The 22,858-nt window shown below is 49.7% G+C and overlaps 10 protein-coding genes across 10 annotated transcripts; 4 read left to right on the top strand and 6 right to left on the bottom strand.

Moving 5' to 3' along the window:
• Nucleotides 1–230: 230 nt before the first annotated feature.
• On the top strand, nucleotides 231–2,686 carry N7500_004009 (E3 ubiquitin-protein ligase HEL2; the record flags this gene model as incomplete). Its single annotated transcript, XM_056675155.1, has 3 exons — nucleotides 231–653; nucleotides 735–973; nucleotides 1,036–2,686. 3 exons carry the CDS (start codon nucleotides 231–233, stop codon nucleotides 2,684–2,686), a joined length of 2,313 nt encoding a protein of 770 aa, XP_056535680.1.
• Nucleotides 2,687–3,036: 350 nt separating this feature from the next.
• Nucleotides 3,037–5,923, bottom strand: N7500_004008 (MutS family protein MSH4; the record flags this gene model as incomplete). The annotated part of the gene is made up of 6 exons (XM_056675154.1): nucleotides 3,037–4,460; nucleotides 4,508–4,595; nucleotides 4,646–4,765; nucleotides 4,818–4,967; nucleotides 5,022–5,381; nucleotides 5,432–5,923. 6 exons carry the CDS (start codon nucleotides 5,921–5,923, stop codon nucleotides 3,037–3,039), a joined length of 2,634 nt encoding a protein of 877 aa, XP_056535679.1.
• Nucleotides 5,924–6,056: 133 nt separating this feature from the next.
• Nucleotides 6,057–7,718, top strand: N7500_004007 (G-protein beta subunit; the record flags this gene model as incomplete). Its single annotated transcript, XM_056675153.1, has 3 exons — nucleotides 6,057–6,281; nucleotides 6,346–7,421; nucleotides 7,475–7,718. 3 exons carry the CDS (start codon nucleotides 6,057–6,059, stop codon nucleotides 7,716–7,718), a joined length of 1,545 nt encoding a protein of 514 aa, XP_056535678.1.
• A 1,358-nt stretch (nucleotides 7,719–9,076) lies between these two features.
• On the bottom strand, nucleotides 9,077–9,721 carry N7500_004006 (putative IgE binding protein; the record flags this gene model as incomplete). Its single annotated transcript, XM_056675152.1, has 2 exons — nucleotides 9,077–9,400; nucleotides 9,467–9,721. The coding sequence occupies 2 exons, from the start codon at nucleotides 9,719–9,721 to the stop codon at nucleotides 9,077–9,079; spliced, it is 579 nt and encodes a 192-aa protein (XP_056535677.1).
• Nucleotides 9,722–10,835: 1,114 nt separating this feature from the next.
• N7500_004005 (uncharacterized protein) lies at nucleotides 10,836–11,045 on the bottom strand (the record flags this gene model as incomplete). The annotated part of the gene is made up of 1 exon (XM_056675151.1): nucleotides 10,836–11,045. The coding sequence occupies one exon, from the start codon at nucleotides 11,043–11,045 to the stop codon at nucleotides 10,836–10,838; it is 210 nt and encodes a 69-aa protein (XP_056535676.1).
• Nucleotides 11,046–11,876: 831 nt separating this feature from the next.
• N7500_004004 (velvet factor family protein) lies at nucleotides 11,877–13,072 on the bottom strand (the record flags this gene model as incomplete). The annotated part of the gene is made up of 5 exons (XM_056675150.1): nucleotides 11,877–12,150; nucleotides 12,206–12,298; nucleotides 12,376–12,678; nucleotides 12,730–12,809; nucleotides 12,860–13,072. 5 exons carry the CDS (start codon nucleotides 13,070–13,072, stop codon nucleotides 11,877–11,879), a joined length of 963 nt encoding a protein of 320 aa, XP_056535675.1.
• Nucleotides 13,073–14,732: 1,660 nt separating this feature from the next.
• Nucleotides 14,733–15,051, top strand: N7500_004003 (uncharacterized protein; the record flags this gene model as incomplete). The annotated part of the gene is made up of 2 exons (XM_056675149.1): nucleotides 14,733–14,810; nucleotides 14,896–15,051. The coding sequence occupies 2 exons, from the start codon at nucleotides 14,733–14,735 to the stop codon at nucleotides 15,049–15,051; spliced, it is 234 nt and encodes a 77-aa protein (XP_056535674.1).
• Nucleotides 15,052–18,820: 3,769 nt separating this feature from the next.
• N7500_004002 (uncharacterized protein) lies at nucleotides 18,821–20,011 on the top strand (the record flags this gene model as incomplete). Its single annotated transcript, XM_056675148.1, has 1 exon — nucleotides 18,821–20,011. One exon carries the CDS (start codon nucleotides 18,821–18,823, stop codon nucleotides 20,009–20,011), a length of 1,191 nt encoding a protein of 396 aa, XP_056535673.1.
• Nucleotides 20,012–20,657: 646 nt separating this feature from the next.
• Nucleotides 20,658–21,218, bottom strand: N7500_004001 (DUF3602 domain-containing protein; the record flags this gene model as incomplete). Its single annotated transcript, XM_056675147.1, has 3 exons — nucleotides 20,658–20,827; nucleotides 20,921–21,124; nucleotides 21,182–21,218. 3 exons carry the CDS (start codon nucleotides 21,216–21,218, stop codon nucleotides 20,658–20,660), a joined length of 411 nt encoding a protein of 136 aa, XP_056535672.1.
• A 756-nt stretch (nucleotides 21,219–21,974) lies between these two features.
• On the bottom strand, nucleotides 21,975–22,415 carry N7500_004000 (uncharacterized protein; the record flags this gene model as incomplete). The annotated part of the gene is made up of 2 exons (XM_056675146.1): nucleotides 21,975–22,111; nucleotides 22,328–22,415. The coding sequence occupies 2 exons, from the start codon at nucleotides 22,413–22,415 to the stop codon at nucleotides 21,975–21,977; spliced, it is 225 nt and encodes a 74-aa protein (XP_056535671.1).
• Between the last annotated feature and the right edge of the window lie 443 nt (nucleotides 22,416–22,858).

The raw sequence follows: 22,858 nt of genomic DNA, 5'->3' as shown, positions 1-22,858 counted from the left end.
TCCGTCAACTGAGATTTTCTTGTAATCAAAGACACAAATCTTGGACGAGATCGGTTGAAGACCTCACATCCTCATCCAATACCGGCGGGATCAGTCAGCCGCATCTCACTTTTTTTCCCAGAACCTCTCCCCCACCACAATTCACAAACTCCAGAGCTTTGCAGCTCCAGCACACCTGTCATCGACACCGAGCCATAGCTTGCGTTGTGATATTTCTTCCAGTCTCCGCAATGGCCGATAACCAGGCCCCAACCCCAGATTTGTCCAGCCAGGGTCGTGGCGGGCGTCGCCGCGGCCGCGGAGGGGCAGCTCCCCCCGGCCGTGGAGATTCGCAACACAATACCGGCGATCGAGAAAAACGGCCCAAGCCTCGCACCCGTGGTGGCGGTCGTGGTGGCAGCGATGCAGGTCGACAAACTCGCAATACTGATCAGACCAATAATCACAATACTCAGCCCTCAAAAGCCACAACGCCAGCAACAAAGAAACCGGTAGAAGCGGCCACGGACGATGCAGATGATGGGGAAGTCTGCTTTATCTGCGCTTCTGCCGTCGAACATACCTCGGTCGCCCCCTGTAACCATAGAACGTGTCATATTTGTGCGCTTCGCTTGCGCGCATTGTACAAGAACAAGGCTTGTGCTCATTGCAGGGTACGATCATCTTGCGACAATGTCTCCACAAGCTGCGTTGCTTTTTGCTGTAATACTGTTTCCACCTGCTGACTTGTATAGACTGAATCGAACTTCGTGATCTTCACAGATGATCCAGTGCGGCGATATGAGGAGTTCGACAAGAAGGACTTTGCTCGGATAGACGAAAACCTTGGCATTGAATATGAAAATGATGAGATTTTTGGAGACACAGTGCTGTTGCTGCGATACAATTGTCCGGACGAGGACTGTGATGTGGCCTGTTTGGGGTGGCCAGATTTGCACCGCCATGTAAAGAGCAAGCACAGCAAAGTTATGTGGTATGTTGATATCATAACCTGCGCAATTTTTGGATCAGCCGCTGACTGTAGCCTGTTACTAGTGACCTCTGTACTCGTAACAAGAAGGTCTTCACTCATGAGCATGAATTATTCACCCCGGCGGAATTGCGCAAGCACGAAAGGTCCGGCGATGACAAGCCTGGAGCCATTGACCAGAGTGGCTTCAAGGGACACCCTGAGTGTGGTTTCTGTCGTCAACGGTTCTATGGCGACGATGAGCTTTACGCCCACTGCCGCGATAAACACGAACGGTGTCACATCTGTGACCGACGCTCCTCCCACCGTCAACAACAATACTATATTGACTACAACGCACTGGAGAATCACTTCCATAAGGACCATTTTGCTTGCCTGGATAAAGAGTGTTTAGAAAAAAAGTTTGTCGTCTTCGAGTCGCAAATGGACTTGAAGGCTCATCAAATCGAGGCACATCCCGATGGCCTTTCAAAGGACATTCGGCGAGACGCGAGAATGGTTGATCTGGCCGAATTTGATAATATGCGCACTCCTTACCAACAGCAACGCCAGCGTCGCGGTGCTGGCCGAGGACGTGACCCCAACGCTGAGCCATTGCCAATCTCCAGTGCACAGCCAATGACCCGCGCAGAAGTTGCATACCAGCGACAGATGGCTATACAGAGTTCTCAGTCTGTCTCGACCCGAAACTTTGGCGGCCAGCTGACCCGAGAGGACGTCCAACCCGTGCGTGCTCCAGAGCGATCCGCCGCTGCCACTCCAGTGCAGTCTGGCTCCGCGTCACGCCCTCAGCCTCTCCCTACTGCAGCCTTCGAAGGCCTGAACATTTCTGCCAACTCTGGACCAGCTACTGCACAAGAACAGACCCGCCGAATGCGCCACCAGGCTGTGGTCGAACGTGCTTCAAATCTTCTCCGCAATGATGCTACCAAACTCGCCGAATTCCGCAGCAGAGTATCAAGCTACCGCGCCTCTTCCATCTCAGCAACCGAGCTAATTGATGCCTTCTTCTCATTATTCGACACATCTAGCACCGAGCTAGGAAAGCTCATCAAGGAGCTCGCTGAGATATACGAGGATGAGTCCAAGCGCTCCGGCCTCCTACAATCCTGGAATGACTGGCGTGCCATCAACGAGGATTACCCAGCTCTTCCAGCCGGTGGTCTCTTACCTGGAATGTCAACAGGCGCAGTCAACACTGGCGGCCAACGCGTCCTGCGCCTGAAGTCATCAACTGCTAAATCCTCCCGCTCTGCCGTCGGCAGAAGTGGGGCCCTCCCAAATGCCCCCTCGAACCCCTTCCCTCCCCTCTCTGCCGCAGCTGGCCCATCGTCTCGCCGTGGAAAAGCTTCTCCCGCTACTCCTTGGGCAGCAGCAGCCCCGCCGCCGTCTTTCTCCCGTCCTTCGATGCCTAGCCCGATCAGCCGCCCATCACCTTCAGCACCATCTTCCAGTCGCACACCCGCCGCACCCGCTCCCCACGGCGCTGATTCATTCCCCGCTCTTCCAGCAGCGGCAAAGCCCAACGTCCTCATGGCTGGCAAGACTCGTGGCACCGTCCGTTGGAATGATAACCGCGGCCCTACCCCGAACGCATGGGGCTCAGCGCCGAGTTCTGGAACTGCGTCTCCGGCTGAACCTAGTAATGACGAACCTAGTAATGGTAAGAAAGGGAAGAAGAACAAGGGAAAGCAAACGCTGTTCCACTTTGGTTAATTCATTGTCACATTTCGACGGATTTACGTTTCTTATGTCCATTGGCCCTTGCTTTTGGCCTATGTTTGATTGAATACGGCATGGCGGGGAGCGCTATCAAAACCTATATCATGTGTTGGGGTGAATTTATTGTTCTTTGTTGTTGTACCTACTAGCGAATGCAGATATATTGTATTGTATAGAGGTAATTCATATTTCTTTTATTTCATGTGTCTGATAACCTATATTAGGGAATGATGTGACTCTCGAAGATCGTCAACTCATCAACCTGCCACCATAAGAGTACATAAATATGATCTACAGGAAAGGGGACAATAGAAAGGTCAGCCCACTCACCATCCTCGTTAACTTCAAGTCATTCCGACCAACACTACACTATCATTGTCGGTGACATGCTCAGACCCAGAATCCAAATCAGATTCGATCACGATGGTCTCGGGCACGCGTTTGTTTTCCATTCCTTCGTATTGCTCACTCGAGTTCAACGCTTGGGTTTCAGGTGTACGAGAAAGACGTTCAGTACGAGCCTCTGTCTGACTTTCATCACCGGGGAATGACTCCATTTCTCTGTTAATGGCAGTCATGCGCAGCACAAAGTCATCCTGCAGTTTGATCAACAAAGCCCGGAGGACATCGTTATCCATCGTACCATCGCGGGTAATCAGTAGCTGCTCACGTAGAGACAAAAGCAACTTCCGCTTCTGGGCAATAGCAACAGCACGCGATGAGCTGTTCCTACGCTTGGCCAGATGATCCATTGCCTCTGAGACAGACCGCGCCTTATCCAAGACGCCAGATGGAAGGTCAGCGAGCTTGGCGAGGACAAGTCCATACCGGCGATCGGGAACAGGACCCTCTGCAATACGGTATTGCATGGTCATCTTGGATGCATCAGGGGCGATGTCTGCTGCTAAGTGAAGATTGATCACACCGCTGCGCTCGGCGAGAATCTGCGCCAGGTCGTGGAAATGCGTGACAAACCAGACTAGGGCTTTACTAGAGATGAGTGCTTCTGCTAGCGCGATGGCGATAGCGAGCCCGTCGGTTGTGCTAGTGCCGCGGCCTAGCTCATCGATGATGACCATACTGCGTGGCTGGATATTACGAAGGATGAATGCCATTTCCCGCATCTCTGCTGCGAAGGTCGAGACGTTCGCGTCTAGATCGTCTGATGTGGCGACGCGGGCGAAGAGCTGGTGAGAGATTGGGAAGGAGGCGTACTGAGCTGGGACGAAACATCCTATCTGTGCCATGACTGTCACCAGGGCTAGTGAGCGGATGTAGGTCGACTTGCCGCTCATGTTGCAGCCTGTGATGATCTGGAATCTTGTTTGCGGCGTTGCATATGCGTCATTTGGGATGAACTTGCTGCTATGAATCTTTTCTCTGATCGGATGACGTCCCGCTTTGATGGCGAGAGTGTCGGTCAGCTCTGGTCTGATGTACTCGTGATTCGTTGCTAGCTGAGCGAATGCCCCAAGCATGTCTAGCATTGCAATTGCTTCACTGACTCGGAAAAGTCCGGATACTTCGGTGCACACGTCTCGGAGCAGGTCCTGGATTGTTTGGTCGCTCATATTGATCACCTCACTGTGGGCATCGGTGACCTTCTGGTTGAGTTTGACCAAATCCAATGTCTGGCACTCGATGCGGTTTCGCTTGCGGTACACGTTGATGAAAATATCTGGTAGTGGACCTGGTTCTGTGGCAGGAATACAGATGTAGTATTGCCGTGCTGTGTCGTACTTCAAGTCCAAGACCATGTCGCAATTCTCTGAGATAAGTCAGAACCATTTGTGAAACTCATAATTTCCGACATGCCTGCTAATTTCTCAATCAGCTCTGTGGCGTCTGCATTAGCCTCTTTATAGGTTTGCCTCGCAACATCAAGCAAACTGTTGACGCCGGCCTAATTCACGTTAGCGAACTATATCCGATATAGGAGTATACCGATCTGACCTTGACGCAGTAAATGCGCTGGTTCCTCAGATCAAGTGGCTTTGACTGGTAGGCTACATGCTCATTCAGTGTTGTGTCAATCAGCTCTTCAATTGAACGATACCCATCAGGAGCACACAACTAAAGTGCATTAGTTTGAGCGAGAAAGAAACCAAAGGAATATAGAGTCTACTTCGCGTATGGTAAGCAGCAAATCGCTTTGTGCTGCTCCAAGCGCTTGGAAGATTTTCTTGATCGCAGAAACATAGGTCTTGAGCATGATGACGTTGTTGACAGACTGTTCGACGTATTGGATTGTTCGCTTGGTGGGAACCAAGATGATCTTGATAGTTCGTTAGCACGAGCTTTCAATACTGGCTAGACTCGGACACTCTACCGCGGTCAATACTTTGTCTGCATCAATAAAGCCCTTGAGTGCTTGCCTCACAGACACAAACATATCTTCTTTGGTGGTCAGATCTTCCACAGCATTGAACCTGGCTGTCAACTTGACTCGTTCTGTTGAAGGCTGTAAGATGCTAGCGCGGAGGAGTCTGGCTCCCATAGGCGTCAAAGTCTCATTCAGTAGCCCAAACAGACTTTCTTTAGATTTCGCATTTTGCAGGTTTTGGATGAGTTCAAGGGAAACAATAGTTGACAAGTCAATTGTCATGGACCCTTGGGACGGTTCGAAGCGTATCCGAAGAGAATGGGTGGTAAAAGATCGCTGGAGTTCTACCTCAACATATTTGAGGACCTAATTCTTATGTGAGTATTTTCTTTTGGCGACAGTAATTGTGTTCATACTGCGGCAAAGCAACATGCTGCGAAATAGTTCCCGCCTAGAGTCACCTTGAGCGAGTCAACTTCCTCCGGGAAAGCCAGCCGGTCTACATAGTCATGACCTGTCTTTTCAGACCACCATCTGCGATCCAGAAAAGTGAAGATAGGATCTGGCAAATTCTCTTGGATGATGTAGCGGAGCTTCGACTCTTTGGCAGTGTTCATGAACAAAATCTCGCTAGGTTCAAAAACACCAATCTTGATGATTGTCTTGACGTAAGTCTGGCTGTCACATATCTGACAAAGCACTGCTTCAGCGGTCGCAAGATTGACAAATGCGAGGCCAACGGTGGATGAGACGCCCCGCGATTCACTGACAGCGCAGATAATGTCTTGTGCTGCGACACTGGTGGCAGTTGTGGTCGGCCTCGCTGTTGGGTGCTTACTTGTGCCTCTGGAAGCTGATGGCGAAAAAGAATCCAGTGAATCCAATGAATACAATGAATAAACCGACATTGCGAGACCCAACTCTCATGGTCGAGATGGTGTAGATGGATAAATCGATAGGGCCGATAAGATAGATAAGCATCGAGATAATTTTGCTTGTCAAAATTTCTCTTTTCCCCCATCGACCACAAAATCAATAACAATGGCGACCCTCTATCCTCCCCCCAGCAAGCGCCAAAAGCTCGTTCAGGCCGATAAGGCCCGTGAGCAGCAGGAAATTGAGAGTATTCCGTCCGACTTGGGGAGTGTTCGAGTTCAATTCTTCGACCAAGCAACCGGGCAGCCCACCGGGCCTGCGGTCTCGGTCCCAGTCGCCGATGCCAACGTGAAGAACCTTGAGACTCTGCTAAACACATTACAAGGAAATGTAAGATTCGCTCATTGTGACTAATTGACAATTGAATGTTGTATTGACGGCGATTTTTGTATAGGAGGAGGATGGACGAGTACCATACCGATTCGCCTACCATTCCGAAAAAGAGGAACAGACAATTGACATTCTCCGCGATGTGTACCACTCACTACTCCAGCCCGGTATCAAGACCACCGAAGATACGGTGTCCCTCTTCTACACACCGCAGGCAGTTTTCCGAGTGAGAGCCGTTTCACGATGCGCGGCCTCCATCGCGGGCCACGGTGAAGCAATTCTAGCAACATCCTTCTCCCCAGTCTCATCTTCTACTATGGTATCCGGAAGTGGAGACGCAACTGCTCGCGTTTGGGACTGTGACACTGGAACCCCGAAACATACGCTCAAGGGCCACACCAGCTGGGTGCTGGCAGTCGCATACTCGCCGAATGGGGCCATGATCGCAACCGGCAGCATGGACAATACCGTGAGGTTCTGGGATGCAAAGCAGGGCACGGCGCTAGGTGCAGGGCTCAAGGGCCACGCAAAGTGGATCACGAACCTGGCCTGGGAGCCATACCACGTGCAGGAGTCTGGGCGGCCGCGCCTGGCATCCGCCTCCAAGGACTCAACAGTCCGCGTATGGGATGTCGTCTCGAGAGTGACTGACCATGTGCTCACCGGCCACAAGTCCTCGGTTACTTGTGTGCGATGGGGTGGTACTGGCAAGATCTATACTGCATCCCACGACAAGACCATCAAGATATGGAATCCGAAAGACGGTACCCTGCTCCAGACTCTGGCGGCGCATGCTCACCGTGTCAACCACCTCGCGCTTTCAACAGACTTTGCTCTTCGCACCGCCTACCACGACCATACTGGCAAGGTCCCTGTGACAGAGGCTGAGAAGGTCGCCGCTGCGCGCAAGAAGTTTGAGGAGGCGGCAACAGTGAACAACACTATTGTCGAGCGGTTGGTATCTGCCAGTGACGATTTCACAATGTATCTGTGGGAGCCGTCTACTTCTAGCAAGCCTGTCGCACGGATGCTGGGCCATCAAAAGGAGGTGAACCATGTCACGTTCTCGCCTGACATGGCCTATATTGCCTCAGCCGGGTTTGATAATCACGTCAAACTGTGGAACGGTCGTGATGGAAAGTGAGTGTTTCCCAATATCTGACTGCTGTGATTTATAGCTAACATCGTCCCAGGTTCATTACCACCTTCCGCGGCCACGTGGGTGCAGTCTACCAGTGCTGTTTCTCGGCAGATTCGCGCATGCTAGTGTCCTCGTCCAAGGATACTACTCTCAAGATCTGGGACTTGCGCACCGGCAAGCTCAAGATGGACCTCCCGGGACACAAGGACGAGGTGTTTGCCGTCGACTGGAGTCCCGATGGACAAAAGATTGCTAGTGGAGGCAAAGACAAGGCGATTAAGATCTGGCGGAACTAGATCTAGTCGCACTTGACATCAACCTGCCCCAAACCTGCTTTTGAGAGACAGCTAGTCTGATATAGGTCTTTGCCGTCTGATGTTGCATGCATCCAAGACGAGCACGATGTCCAACACGCGTTGGCAATAGCACTATGTGTGTACCCTCAAACCTGGGGAGTCATGGGTGCCCCAACCCCCATAGTGAACCCTCCGTGGGTTCGGTTCACATCATCATAAGTCTATAGACTTATCTACTCAATGGCAGAGACCCACAAGGCTGCCTTACTGCATACCATGGTACATGGCCTGGATATATAAGCGAATCGCAGGGACTCTAGGACGTCTTTTTGGGTTGGACTAGAGCTTGCAATATAGATGCATGGAAGTTAGATTATGGTTTCCCGTGTGTGGATTGTTTGATGAATCCTGTCCTGCCTAGTGCCTGGGGCATAGGTTACAAGTGGACGAACTTTATGTTACTTGCACTCTCATGAATATGATTTTTGGCGTATCGATTGAATGGTTTTGTGGTATTTATATATCCCCAACAAGACTAAATACCGCTGTGCTTCCGACAAGAACCCTATGTAATTTAGATTCGGAATGAGCAATAACATTCATGGATATGACAGTACCGCATTATAGTTAGGGAAGGTGCATTTGAGGCCATTCTGGGAAGGTGCGTGTTGCCCCGGGGTATAAAACCCCCAGCCCAAGTCCATCTTTCTCTCTTCCTCTTCTCTTCTTCTCGTCTCTGCCCACCTCACCTAGCCCACATTGGACCGCGTGGGCGGGGGACCACCCATCGCCTAGAGCCCACGCACAGACATATCAACGATTTAACTCCCAATTTGTCAAGGCCTAATGAATGCATGGATCGCACCTGTATCATAACCCTTGGTCTCGTTCGAGCCCGTTGATTAAGTCATACTTGAGCATTTGGGCTTCATCATGAGCGGTCCCACGGAATACAACATGCTTTTGCTATGATATCTTTGTACTATCTTAGCTAGCTAAAAGTGAGACAAGTACTACCCTCCTTCCACAATCCCTGCAGCCACTGATGACATATTGATTTGAACTCCCGAGGTCAATGTATAATCTGAGCATAGACTTACAGGGTTGAAACCATACGGGTGTTCCTGAAGCTTCTCGGCCCGTTACTGCAGGCAGCAAGGTACGTACATCCCACATTTCAAATGCTTATCTTACAACGCTACAACCCGATATAAAAAAGAGATTGTCAGTTTATTAAATTCAAAGAACCTGTATCTAGAGAAACAAGGAGCGTGATTATGATACATTGCATATCGAGGAAAGCAACATAAACAAGAATTCAAAACGAGCTAGAAAAGAACATCGGCCACATCATTAATCTAGATATACTGCCAAGTAGGAATTTCCCCATCGTAAGTCAAAGCGACAGCCGAGAACCCAAGACACTCATCAACATTGCCGTGGGGCACAGTAGCATTCTGAATGGCTGCGAACACCTGCCAGCGACTATCATCAGTCGGGCAAGCCATGAAGCCAGTGGCGCCCCAGCCAGAGAAGGAGTAATGGGCCCAGGGCTCATCAGCAGCGTAGTGGAATGGGCCGCGCGAGGAGCCCTGGGGGATGTTGGCCGAGTGAGCCTGGGTGAAGCTGAGGGCTCCGTTGGGGTCAATGTAGACCTGCTGACCACCTGGAACCATGACATCCTGTTTATCGTTAGCGATGGCTGTGTTTTGTAAGATGTGAGGGATATAGTGTAACTTTTGACTTACCAGAGAGCCGCCGCCGGGAGCGAAGACGGTTTGGTTTCCGGGTGGGCAGTTTTTGACCTGCTCTGGGCAGTAGGAGGCTGTTTCTCCGCCAAGGTAGAACTTCTGACCGGCGGCATTCAGCTGCGCGAAGTGGATGGGCGATGCGGAGCGCATGGCCATCACGCCGAAAGCTGGGTTTGGGTTGGCCGGTGGTTGGCTGGTTGGCGCGGAGGCAGCCAGGAGGGGGAGGGCTAGGGTGGTGATTGTGAACTTCATTGTGGTGAAAGCTGGAGGTTTGCAGGGCTGGTGTTGTTTTGTGTAATGGAATAGATGCTTGATGTGAATAGCAACAAGAATGGGCGGTTGTTGGACCTCTTTATATAGACCGATCAGAAGAGCAATATAAATAGAAGTTGCACATTCCTGGCGACTGAATCAGAGGGAATCTCCGTCATGACTGTCGGATTTGACCGCTAGGGAGACTAAAGTGGCGAGAGTCTCATTGGATGGCGGATGATGGATTGTGAGAGTTTGAGACAGTGTCAAAGTACTGTATACTTCATTTTCCGAATATAATCATCTTCTGCCCGGTTTATGCAACAATGGGAGGTTGGGTTGCTACCGAGGATGTTATTTTTCGTCGCTTAAGCGGAGATATGTGAGACATGGAGAACAGTTCGTCTGCCAAGAATGGGAGAAAGCTCTACGCGAATCCAAGTGGCTGATACATACATAACATGGTGGATTGAAGATGAGTAGAAGTGGATTGGATATCATCAACCTTGTAAGAATCGGGGGGTTCGGGTGAAGATCTTCTGCCCTTGTCTCAGTTTATAATTGGAACATCACCACACTACTCTAATGCAAGCTCGTCTCTCGGTCACATTCGGTCTAACCCGCAAATATCCACTTTATCTCATAAGACAAACATCTACATTTGATGTTATTCGTTACTAAAACTCCTACTTGACCCTCGGGAACCTTTTTTCTAACCCCCACGCCCTATCACCGTCATGGAAACATGGCCTCCCTTTCCCCGGAAACCCCACTCGACCCCGACGGACCGATAAATGAACCTGCCTCTTACTAAACGTACATTGAATCCTCGTCTCCGAGGAGACAATTGCACACCGTCCAACGCCACTGACGCTCTGTCTGCACCGGCGAACATGCAGGAATATTCCATGTCTCACCGGACCCTGCATTGCATCACAGCCTATATCGGCTAATCTGGTAATATCGAAAGCCCTGACAGAGTCTGAATCTTGCGATTGTCCTGGGGTTGCTGCGATGCAATAAAAATCTCCTGCAGGAACGCAGCAACGCGCATATCCACGACTTCATCTGTTTGGATCTCGAATATCCCAGTGGATTGGTGGCGGATCGCACACTACATCAGAATAATGGCGTGGAAGCTTCCCCATGCAAGTTCCCATCTGTTGCCCTGTTTCAAAATGGGGTGAGGATGGGCACAGCCAGTTGGGTGATTGGAGTCGGTCAGGAGAGGAGTGAGGTCAGTCCGTTCCACGGTGTCATACATTGTCCGACGTGGATAGTTCGTTGAGGTTGATGTCGTTGGACAACCCGGCGTTGTCGGCATTTTGTCAGGTACGGTGTGACGTCTGTAGGCTGTGTTTCGTGGGTTTGCATGTATGGAATATGGATTCGTACCACGTTAGGTGTGAGCTAGCATGTACTATACTTGGAGGGCCATATGCTTCTACGAATGTCCTTCTGGGGATCCATGACTTGCTGGAAGATAGGTAGGTGAGTTGATTCTTGAGCTGAAGTATGTGGGTGCTACCTTTCATAGGCAATTGGTTGGATGGATGGCCTGAGATGTGAGATATGGTAGTTTACACTGGCCGGCTAGTATATATCGAACCTCGACTATATTGTATGTTGTACATGGACAATTCACCATGCCCTTGTACAAGCCCATCTGAGACAGAACAAAACTACAATCTACGGGACTCACTTAGAATACCATATTTGGACATGTAACTGAAAAGCCAGAGTGGATTTGGATATCGAACGACTTTTCTCTATGCCGAGCAAACAGTCTCGGCACTCAGCAATTCAAACCGAACCTCAACTCGCCGATAAGAAAAGTATATGTACGTGCGGCAATCGACCGCAAAGGATATGAATAGACACAGCCAGAGGCCAACAAAACAATAGAAAAGTCAGGAAAAAAAAATTCAGAAAACCCCCCTGCACCGTTTCGAGTAGCAATATTGAAACCTGCAAGCCTGAGTCTTGCCCAGAACACCGGTCTTGCCCAGAACACCGTAAGCCACGCGCCGTTTCCCCCATGTCTTGATTCATAGTAAGCGGGAGAGAGGAAAGAAGGGAAGATGAGACAATACGCTGAGCCCAGCGCCCCCACCCGAGTATCGCGTAGTGCACTATAGATTAAAGAATCGTTCTTTTAATAGTCGCCTTCATCATCGTCATCGCCATCTCCACCTCGGCGAGGTCCCTTTACTCCGTCCTTGCGAATGGGGATCTTGATACCCTGTAGCGCAAAGCATTTGCTAAGCTGGGTGCTTTCAATAACACCAGGGAACTTCTTAGCAGAGAAGACCTGAAAGGGTTCGGAGAAAACCGACGCCAGGACGGGTGCAGTCCCGTGATTGATGACTGGGGTGCCGTTGGGGGTTTCCGTAGACGAGGTGCCCACGTCAACGAAGCTCATTTTCAGGCTAGATTTCTTTTAGCGATTGATTTCAGTGAGTTCCATTCTCCGATTCGACTTACCGGAAAGTACCTTCTGTCCGTACACTCAAATCTTGCAGGATAAACCACACCCCTATTTTGTTGTCTGGGTCCGTCAACCGGAAAGCACTGGCGCTAAGGCTTCCGATCAGATTGCGAGTGAACATGCCCCCGGTCCACCAGAGACGGGTTGCGTAGCGGGCGACATAGACGGTGGCATTTGACCACCGGCGTAGTATTGTGGGTACGTCACTGGCTGACCGTATTGATTTTGGTAGGCCACCTGCTGACCACCGTAGTAGTTGTTCATCTGTGAGGGGTAGCCCACGGGGTACTGGTTCTGGTTGTAACCGGGGTAGGTTGGAGATACGCTCTGGGGCGGAGGAGGATATGAGGAGGACATGGCGGTAGAGATGGAGGGTGAGGTGGCGGAATGCTTGACGAGATTGACTTCGTTGGTACCGTCGGCATTCCACAGATCGACAGTGAGCACGTAGAATGATGTATCGATCTCACTAACGAAGGGTTAGGAAGTCGGCGGATGGAGAACAGCGGATTAGACATACTTGATATCGATTTCCTTATCGGTTTGCGCGTCGCGCACAATTAGACGAATACATGGTGGAGGAGTGATAGGTCTTCGGTCCTGGGATGTGTGTTAGGTGGGAAACACAGCAATGCGGAAAAATCACCCACCTTGTCACCAAATCCACACATACGAGCCCGGATCGGCTGCTGTACCACTTGTAATGACCATGAGCGACCGTCTTGGTAGTTCGTCACTGGTGCCAAATGGTCGGATTGCCGTAGCGAGTTGGGCCCCGACGGGTACTGGACGGACGGAGCAGAGATGCGATCCATTGAGAGCGGAGGTGGGACGGGATGATGTCTATCCTCGACAGCGTACATGGTACCGGGTTGGAAGGAACCGAGGATGCCTTTTGGGATAGATGAAATGACGGGTCCTGATTTTTATAGATCTATTGACAGATCTTGACTACCTGGTTGTTCGAGGAGAGAGGGGGGTTATGCGACATGCGACCCCGCGGGATATTCAGACGTCACACTTGGGGCATCGACTCTGGGCTGGGAACAGAGTACAGTGTCACGACGAACGAGTAGTTCCCTCAAAATTATCCAAGATCAGTCCAAGGCGCGAAGTCTCTGGTTGAACGAGGCACGAAGCGAAAGGGTCGGAGAGTTTTGTTCGCGAACCGCAGAATGAGTTCGGGTACGGGGAGTGGCGATAGTATTCACTTGAGGGATGTTCTTTGAATTATGTTAGCATCACCTTCCTTGCATCCAATAGTAATTTTTTTTTTTTTTTAGGGTCAACCGCACGATGACGCTGTCAAAGTGCGGGAGATTTGCTGGGTGCCACGGATCACTAGGGGATAACATACCCGGAGAGAAAAAAAAAAAAGGAAATCAGATAGACGTTCTAGGAAAGGAAAAAAGAAAGAAAGAAAGATGAAGATATTACAAGTGTCACTCTCTGCAGGGACCTGGACCCAAACCGTCGGGTCTTAACGAATTAGACCATCCAAAGAGGCTCTTCGAGTCCGCATTCGGGGTTCATAGAACCCGCAAACGGTTTTCATTTGATTCGATGAAATTTTCAATCTCCATATAATTTGTGAGAATCGGGCAATTCTCGGGGCCGTGATCGATTTAATCTATACTACACATTTTGACCTCTGGTATCAAATTATTTGCAATACTCCATATCTCCAGAAGTACTCCGTACTCATAAAATGTACACCCCTTACAGGCTCCCACGAGGATGGCATGTCCCGATCGTGTGGTGACCCCCTGGACACTCTTAAAATATCATCTGTACTGTTGCAGACTCTGTGATCCGTCCAGACATTGAAACTAACAGGCCCTTGCCTAAAACATATGAAATACCAAATTCAAGGAGCATTCCTGGACTACCGGAGGCTGGAAAACAGCGAAAGGGAACGACTTGAACATCTCTACCCCGTATCAAGGGGGTTGTTAATGTAAAGGTAGCACTCAGTAATTCCGAAGCCTGGAGTATGCCAGCGAGTACTCCATACAGCCCAGGACTTCCCCGGAATGAGATGCCATAATTTTGGACATGTCAATGCCTATTTCAATTGAAATTGAGGATGCACTGGTTTCAGACATAATTGAGCACCTGCGACATTGATGATACCCTTATCTTTCAGTGAGGCGATCAATAATTCCCTGAGCCGTGATACCAAGTGGCAGTGCGGTGTCGCGAACAATATGTCATCTGTACGTGCACGTTCCCCCGAGGTCAATCAAGCCCGGCACGGTCCTATACCCTTCCTACACCCCCACTTCATCACTGTAGCAGAGTTGTGGAGATTGACCCGTGTTTTATGCTCCGGTCTCACCCCAAAATTACTTGTGTCGACACCATTCTCCTACACCATTGACTGCGGCTCGAGCTCAGTTCAGGTGTACACATCTCCTCACCAACATCGACCATAGCTATGGTAAGAAATTGGAGTTTTTATGAGGTGTGCAAGAGTTTTCCAAATTAAAGGCCCCGCTGCCTAGATATTCGTGGAAAATTGAAATGGATACGCGTTATGGCGTCCGGCCATCCCTGATTGTAGGCTCCTCCCTCTCCACGGCAGCCGGCCAGCCTCAGTGCGTCAGGACTTCGTCGCTAAGTCGCAGTAACCTGGGCAGTCGATTATGGGTACTAAAAGTCAATCAATTTCCTGATTGCAGCTCAGACAGGCCACAATCTGGCCCCATCACACTCACACGGTGGATGCGGTCTTTCATTCCTTGACAGCGACACACAGACCCTGAAGTACGTTGTGCACGATATCGGCGCAAGCTACCCTAACGCCCCAGACCATCCCTCGCTCGGCAAAGAAGCGCTTTAAGAAGAGAGAGGCAGCACAGTCACCTAGTCGACGCCTACCAGCTGGCAACAGGCAACACCAACACCAACCTTGCTACAGCCTACTCACCCAAATACAGAGCAGGCTAGGACGTCGGGCATATAATGAGTCTTAAATTCTGGCATCGATGCGGAGGGGGCCAGCTTGCTCCTTCAATACAGCATTGCCGCCTGGTTTCTTCGTCGCGACTACCTGGACCTCCTCTTCAACCTCAGCATATCCCTAGAAGAGGTCAACAACGCCACGGGCTATGTTCTACCTGACAATTCGCAAAGAAGCAGGCGTGCCGCTTCATAGTGATATTACATGGGGCTAAATGATTTAGCAGTCCTCTGTGGCGGCTACGGCTCATGGCGCTGGGCATGAAATTCTACCAGTGATTTACATGTGCCTGTCGCTAAGGCGATCAACTCGGCACCATTTCCGATCGGATTGAAGTTGAACCGAGTAAGGCAAATTTTGCCGAGCAGTCTTACTTTTCTGTAATAGACATACGCTGGGTAGTCAATTTGCCTCAATGGCTTTGGCAGGGGCTAATACTTGACTTTTGTAAGAACTTTGTATTGCTATATATACTGTATTGGGAGCAGGGTCTGGGCTTTTATGTACAATCTGGACTGGAATATTGTATCGTCGGCATCAGTTTTAACCTGAGTTGCCCCGTGGTGCTGGAACCAAGTCATAAGACTTCCTCCTGAGGTACCTTTTTCGGTCGATCGTGCTATCGCGAGAAAGTCAACCAAGTTGTGTTACACGGCCAGTCGTATACCGACAACAACTATTATGGCACAACCTGATGGGGCTGTACTGCGTCATGTGTTTTCTCGGGTGCTTACTCTGACAAACAGCATGGAACCATGGCCTCGACAACGGGCTGGACTGTATTGGTGGAATGCAATATTTTCAGAAGATCCCTCGCATCGATGTTGCTCACTCTGAGAAGATATCAGCCACATGGTAAAGCCTCGTACGTCGAGATTCAAGGTTTAAGGTAGTACAACAGCAATATCAATCTTGATGGTGTGCAGTATACTAGAAACATGCCCTGGTAACCTGCCATTCTCAGCGGTGGAGGCCCGGCGTATACACACGATTTAATATGACGCGGGTATACGCACCGTCGAAAACGCCATTCGTGCATTGAGGTATTCCAAGGATGCCTGAAATGTATCTGCTGACTAGACCGCCACAAATGTCACTATCGCAGGCCTTCGCCCAATGTCGGAGTGGAGACCAACAATCGCACTCATTACAAACTTGTGCGGCAGGATGCACCGAGCGCCGTGGATTGCGTCCTGTCCTGCAACACCAAATACATCAAGTTGGGTCGTTAGTATCACCAACACCGGTCTCCTCTAAAACCCCCGAACCGGGGTACGAGGCCTGCGCTCAGCTATCAACGCAAAGGCAAGCAGAGGGCCATCCATATCATTTTAGCAGGGAACCAAGTGGTAATAATCAAGTGGTAATAATCGGATTTACAGACTCCGGAGGTCCACCCGGGAGTGCATATCACCACCTGCACAGGGGTCGGCGAAGTTCGGCTTTGACGTCATTCCGAACTCCGTTGCAGTCCCACACATCGCAGCTACCTTATTCCGTAGGCGATCAGACAATCAACTTCTGGAATGGAGCTCTGTCCGTCAAAGTCGCCGACCCCACTACCTAGAAATGGACCCTTGCTACAGAGCACATATGATCTGATGCAGCTATCATTGCCGCCACGCACACAGCCATCACCTCACATCCTTGGTCTCTTAGGCCTAGATTGACGTTGCTAATAATGCGATGGAGCTTGATGTCTACTTTACCAGAAGCTTTACCTTGTTGTCGATCAGTAAATATGTTGGCTGGCGGTATCTTCCACCTACCAAACGCAGGGAGAGGCGCTATCTCAATAATTTTACCGCTTGGTTTCGCTTCCCCACGGTGCTGACTGCGCTCAGTTCCCCCAAAATTGTTGACACGGGATGACCTTCGACGTGGCATCACATCCGTGGTCTCTTCGGTCAGATCTAGAATATCGAGGAGAAAACGCTATTTAGCATCCTAGCATCGACACCACCGAGCAATGATAATGGTTATCGATGAAGTGAAGGTATCCGCCTCGCGAAGTGCAGGCATTACATGAATAGAGGGCTGTTGAAGGCTACACAATCTATCGGTATTGAGGCGCAAGAACTCTCGTACTAATCCTGCCCAAGTACTCCCGAGGTCCGTAGATCCACTCCACACTCGCAAAAGTCGGTATGCGGAAGTTGGGCAGCCCTAAAAGTCGATATAGATCCCCGAGGAAATCACGCGTTGCCTGCATCTTTGAATCCATGGGGCGTGATTACCAAGCACTCCATTTACCAACCTTGGAAGTGACGCTAAAGCAGAACACCCTGGTCAAAATCGCAAGGATTAGCAACAGGACCCAAACAAAGAAAATACACAGCGGCTGAGCGGATGGCGAGTCAGTCCAACAGGGCCCTGAAATAGATTGCGTGCGAGCCGAGACTCCGGTGCCCTGGTACACCGAGAATTAGGGAAGTATCGTGATTATCACCTCAAGGGGGGATGAGAGGAGGCGAGTTCATGATTATGTCTCGGAGGGATCTGAGCCGCCCAAACACACCCTCCATTGACTATAACAAGTAAAAGGGAAGAAAAATCGACCGACTTATATAATCTAGACCGTTCAATGCCGAATCCGAAGTCTCCCAAAGCCCTATAGGCACGATGCCGAGTTGTGGGGGAAATTGTCCGAGCTTATGGGTACTGGAAGTGAGACGCGATAACCAATGGTAGCTTGTGTAAATACCAACAAGATAGGCTTAGGAGAGCGAACACGAGATGCTAATCGAAAAGGAGTTTAGGGCATGGAAAGATCACGGGTCCATGCATGGGTCTGAACAGCGTCTGCCCCGATCGGGAAAAAGCATCGCTTGTTAAGTGAAACTTATTTGGGATAGACTTGACCGGCCCCATAATGCTAGTCCTGAACAGGATTTAGCGTGAACCCGGGTGGGGCCGTCTGTTTATTTTCTTTTCTGTTGGAATGCTAGTGGGGTTCTAGCTTGCCTTATATGTATGTCCAGGAGACTATTCCGAGAATCTAGCATCGGGGTGGTTCTAATGGTTATATTTCAATAGATCTGGGTTGTCGTTTTGCTTGGGAAGAGATGGAATCCATGTAATACCGGTTGGAATACGACACCGGAAGTTAGGAAGGCATTGGATATGAAGAGGCACAAATTGGCAACGGAGCGGGTTATCGGCTAGATTATGTCATTTGAAGCACGAGCCATCCTGCATTTACCGATTTGGGACACAGCGCCACTCTTACCTCATTTGGTGTTTTGAATGCCCAGATGGGCACTGAAAATGGCAAAATGGACATATCAAAATATTAAACCCCCACCGCTTGGGCCTACTGAAGTGCCTTCTTTTATGATATCAAGAAATCTCGGTTTCTCCGGCTGATATCTGGATGCTTGTCAGCGTTGGGTTATGATTCAAAATCAACTGCAACCCCCGATAAACAAGGTCTGGAGCCTTACACCTCTACAATGCAATCATGTGAATCAGCATCCCCCTGGTCAAATAAGCGACGCCAGATGAGTATGCAAAGTGACCGGCGAGTTAGAGTATGACACCCCCTGCTTAGGGCTTCCACCCCGACTCAATTGATAGTGAGACTGGAGGGTCCAGTCTCCATTGCTCATATCCGTTTTCTCTCTCTTTTGAGTACTACTGCCTCTCGCAAATGTCAACGCTGACGCAAATCCCACAGTATAAGGAGCAGGGCTCGACCTGTGTGCATTGCCTGGATCGCAGCATGCTCAGCCAGTATCCGCCACGGCCCCGACTGACCCGGCTAGACAGCAAGCATGGGTCTTTCATCTCCTCTACAGGCACTTCGCCATCATCTCCTACTACCATGACAGAGTCTTCCCCCTCGCAGTCAAATCCCCAAACCCAACACGAGCACCAACCAAAATGCCTCTCAACCCATATCGAAGAAACCCTTCACCTAAAAGACCTCGAATTGATGATGCACTGGTGCACAACAACGTACAAATCCATGACGGGGGACCCCGAATCCGAACAAATCTGGCAAACAACCATACCGCAGCTATCCCTCCGCTATCCAGCCCTTCGCCAAGGCATCCTAGCCCTCTCTGCGCTTCATCTCGCTTCAACAAGCGCATCTTCCCGGCGCTGGCGATATCTTGACACGGCACGCTTGTACCAGGCACAAGCGCTATCGGGCCTCCGCATCGAGAGTGACGAAGAGGCACCGGAAGCAGAGAACCAAGCGACCTTCGCGCTGTGTTGCATAATGATCGTATTCACCTTCGGTTTTTGCCAAATCGACAGCGAAAATGACTCAGATGAAGAGCAGCCCGATGTGCTGGACGAGTTCTTCGAGGTGTTCCAGCTCACCCGGTGGCTAGTTAGCATTATGGCGGCCTCGAGGGAACGTATCACAGGGGATGAGCTTAACCCGCTTTTCCAGTTCAAAGACTCGCTCCCAACGATGCCGAATATGTCGAGGTTGGTGTGTCTGTCGCTACAGCGACAGAACAACATGGAGGCTGTGCGGGATGCAACGCACGAGACGGATGTGTATGACAAGGCCATTGAACATCTCAGCCAAGCGCTCGACCAGCTGATGAAGGGCGGCGAGCCGAAGGTATTTGCATTCTGTTGGAGTCTCCATATTCCGGCGGAGTTTTTGGAGTTGCTTCAGGCACGCCGGCCATTTGCGCTCGTTGTTCTGGCGCATTATACGGTTATTCTGCATCATCTTAGGGGCTCATGGTGGATGGGTGATTGGGGGAATAGGATCCTGCAGGAGATTGGGGATCTTCTTGAATTTGAGTGGCGAGAGCTTATTGGCTGGCCGATTGATGCAACGGGGTGTTTCCTTCCGAGGACTGAGGCGCAAGTGTGATACCCTCGCTTGGCTTTTGATAGCGAATCTGCATCTTTTGATTGGGGCGTGAGCGATGCATCTAATGAGACATGAAGTATATAATTAGCATAGACATTTGATTGTACATAGCATAGTTTCAATTTTCTGCAATTAAACATGGAATGCCATGAGAATACACCATTTCTCACTTTTTGGGAAAGGATCCCAGGAAACACAGATGATTGCCGTATAGATGGAAACGTTTGTCCAATACAAAAAAATTAAACAAAAACACAAGCCCACCCAGATTTAACCCAAGCGCCGTTCCTTTTCCGGTATTCCAAGATAGGTATGAAGCAATTCCCGAGTATGTGAAGCCAGGAATGCCATTTGGAGAAAATGTACAAAGAAAAAACCAAAGGAAATACCACAAACCCTTAAGTCTGACCGATACCTCGATGGGGGAAAAAAATAAGGACCAGACTCCCTTATCGAAGGAGCACTGCCCGCAGTGATTTCTGGTTAGTTTCTGCTCGGACAATCACCTCTCCCCGGATCGGCACTGCAGCTGAAATAAAGCAAATATTCCTTGCAGCCAATCCCAGATCAAAAATAAGCCTTCAGTGGCCCTATCAGAACGAATCAATCGCAAACTCCCCCCACCCCCTATCAATCATTAATCGGCTCAAGCAGCAGAAGGTGAATCCTTCCGCAGCTCCTGCCTCTCCTGTTCAAGCTCCCTCACACGATCCTTAGATTGTGTGCGCACGCGAATGAGCTCCACCTCCTGCTCCTGAATCTTCTTCTCGCGCTCTTCCTCTTCAGGGGTGGGGATGTAGGCGTTTGCGGCACCGCCTGTAAAATGAACACGTTAACTCAGCTGTAGCTTTAACAACATTGCACAAGTCCAATATCGCATGCGCTCCATATATTATGTCCAGAACATACCTCGGCCTGTGTGGTGGGGGAACTGTTGGGCGCGCAGGGGCGGTGACTCGACGTCTTGACTCTCGCGTGCAATCTCTGGTCGCTCTGGATCATTGTGTACCATGTTTCCTGAGCCACCGCGACCTGTTGTATAGACCTCTTGCTTGATTGTTGGTGTAATGAAGTCCTTGGGTGAGGGCGCGCTTTGTTGCCGGGTAATGTTACCTACGGTATAGTGGATTAGTGGGCTGGGGCGTGGTGGGAGATGGGGAACGGGCTCACCTGCCCCTCCACGGCCATAGGAGATATTTCTTGACATGTTGTAGACTGTATAGAAAGCAACTAGTAAGTTGTGGTGCGGAAGTCGGGGGAAAGGGATCTGGGAGAAATTTGCCAAATGACGACAGACTTTTTTTCTTGGCTCTTTTATGTTACACTAACTATACACCCATGGATTGTATAGAGTACCTAGATTTTCTTATTTCTCTAATTTCTGGATTTCTATATTCTATATTCTATATCCTCATCTACTATAAGAGATCTATACTTACGCGATAAGCCAATGAGGGATCTTTTGCGCCCCTAAACCTCCCAGGCCGATCCGGGGAGAACCTTAACCGAAACTATGGGAATATGTATTAAACCCCTCGAGATCCTTATTCCCCTTGCCACAGCCTCGCCACTACTAGTTTTCTTGCCATTCTACTAACGACTGTGGTAGAAAGACTTCATGCATCACTGCTAGGATAAAGGCCTAGGTTGCCCCGGTTCTTAAATTAACGTTAGAACTTCAAAGGAAACCCTAAATGACCGAAAGTGGTCCTATCAATTTTAATATTACCTAGGTAAGCTCCAGGTGCTTACGTCTAAAAATACGAGAGGATAAACTATGTATCTTCTAGAAGGGGATATCGTGCGATACTCTCGAATATTTACCGTTTAACATGCAAGTTTATGCTGTTCTTCCGTTGTATATATTTTCTCCCCGTCTCATCCCCACCATCCTTTCGCCCCTGCTCTGTAAGTATTCCATACCTTTCCTGCTCTTGTCACTAAACTATCTTATCCTTTCGTTTCAAGACTGGGCCTGTGGCTGGACTGACAGCTTCTCCTGCCACTGCCAACGAAGGTGGTCGACGCATCGGTTGCAAAAAAATACCATATAAGCACCTGCCATTCCATCAGTGATTCCAATGTCAACTAGCGTGGAATCTGAGATAATGGACTTCTTGATCGAGGAGCTCCCCTATCCGACACCTCTGCCGGAAACCCCAGTAGAATTTCTGTTATACCTGGCCACTCTGATACGATGTGTCACTTTTTGCTTTCCCATTAGAGCAGGAACTCTCACCTCACATACCTCACATAGCTCGCACCTCACGTTGACGTACAATTTGCCGTTTAGCGCGAAGAAAACCAATTCCTTACCTGTCCTACGACCTCCAACACTGGTCAAGCCAGACTTTTCGCGAAAGTCAACTAAAAAGATATGATCACGTTCTGATGCAGGGTCCATCGTGCGCCGATATGTAGGAAAAAATAGAAGAGCCTTCCCATATCCACGGACCGTACCGCCTATGATACCTATAGAGAGTCTAACATATCCTTGAGGAATGTGTATAGCGGCTAAATAATCTAGCTCTCGCGTGATTTGGCTTCCTCAAATTTCGGACCTGCCTATCTACTACACACTTGTATTGGACATGCTCTTTCCTCTGTCATGATTTGCAAAACCCTTGCTGTCATCAGCACAGTCACGGCCATGTGCCTAATCTCTGCCGAATACTAGATGTTTGACCTCAAGCATACTTATTTGAGATACCAGGACCTCAACTTGTGTCTCATTGGGTTTGGAAGAACCGACTCTTTCACTTCATCCTCCATTACTCATGTAGTACTCTTGGATCACCAGGGTCTTAGCCTAATTCAAGTACTCCGAGGTGCACCTGTATTAGATCG

Source organism: Penicillium coprophilum (assembly GCF_028826855.1).
Source record: "Penicillium coprophilum strain IBT 35676 chromosome Unknown utg000002l_segment0_segment1, whole genome shotgun sequence".
NCBI classification, from domain to species: domain Eukaryota; kingdom Fungi; phylum Ascomycota; class Eurotiomycetes; order Eurotiales; family Aspergillaceae; genus Penicillium; species Penicillium coprophilum.
This window is presented reverse-complemented; position numbering and strand designations above follow the sequence as displayed.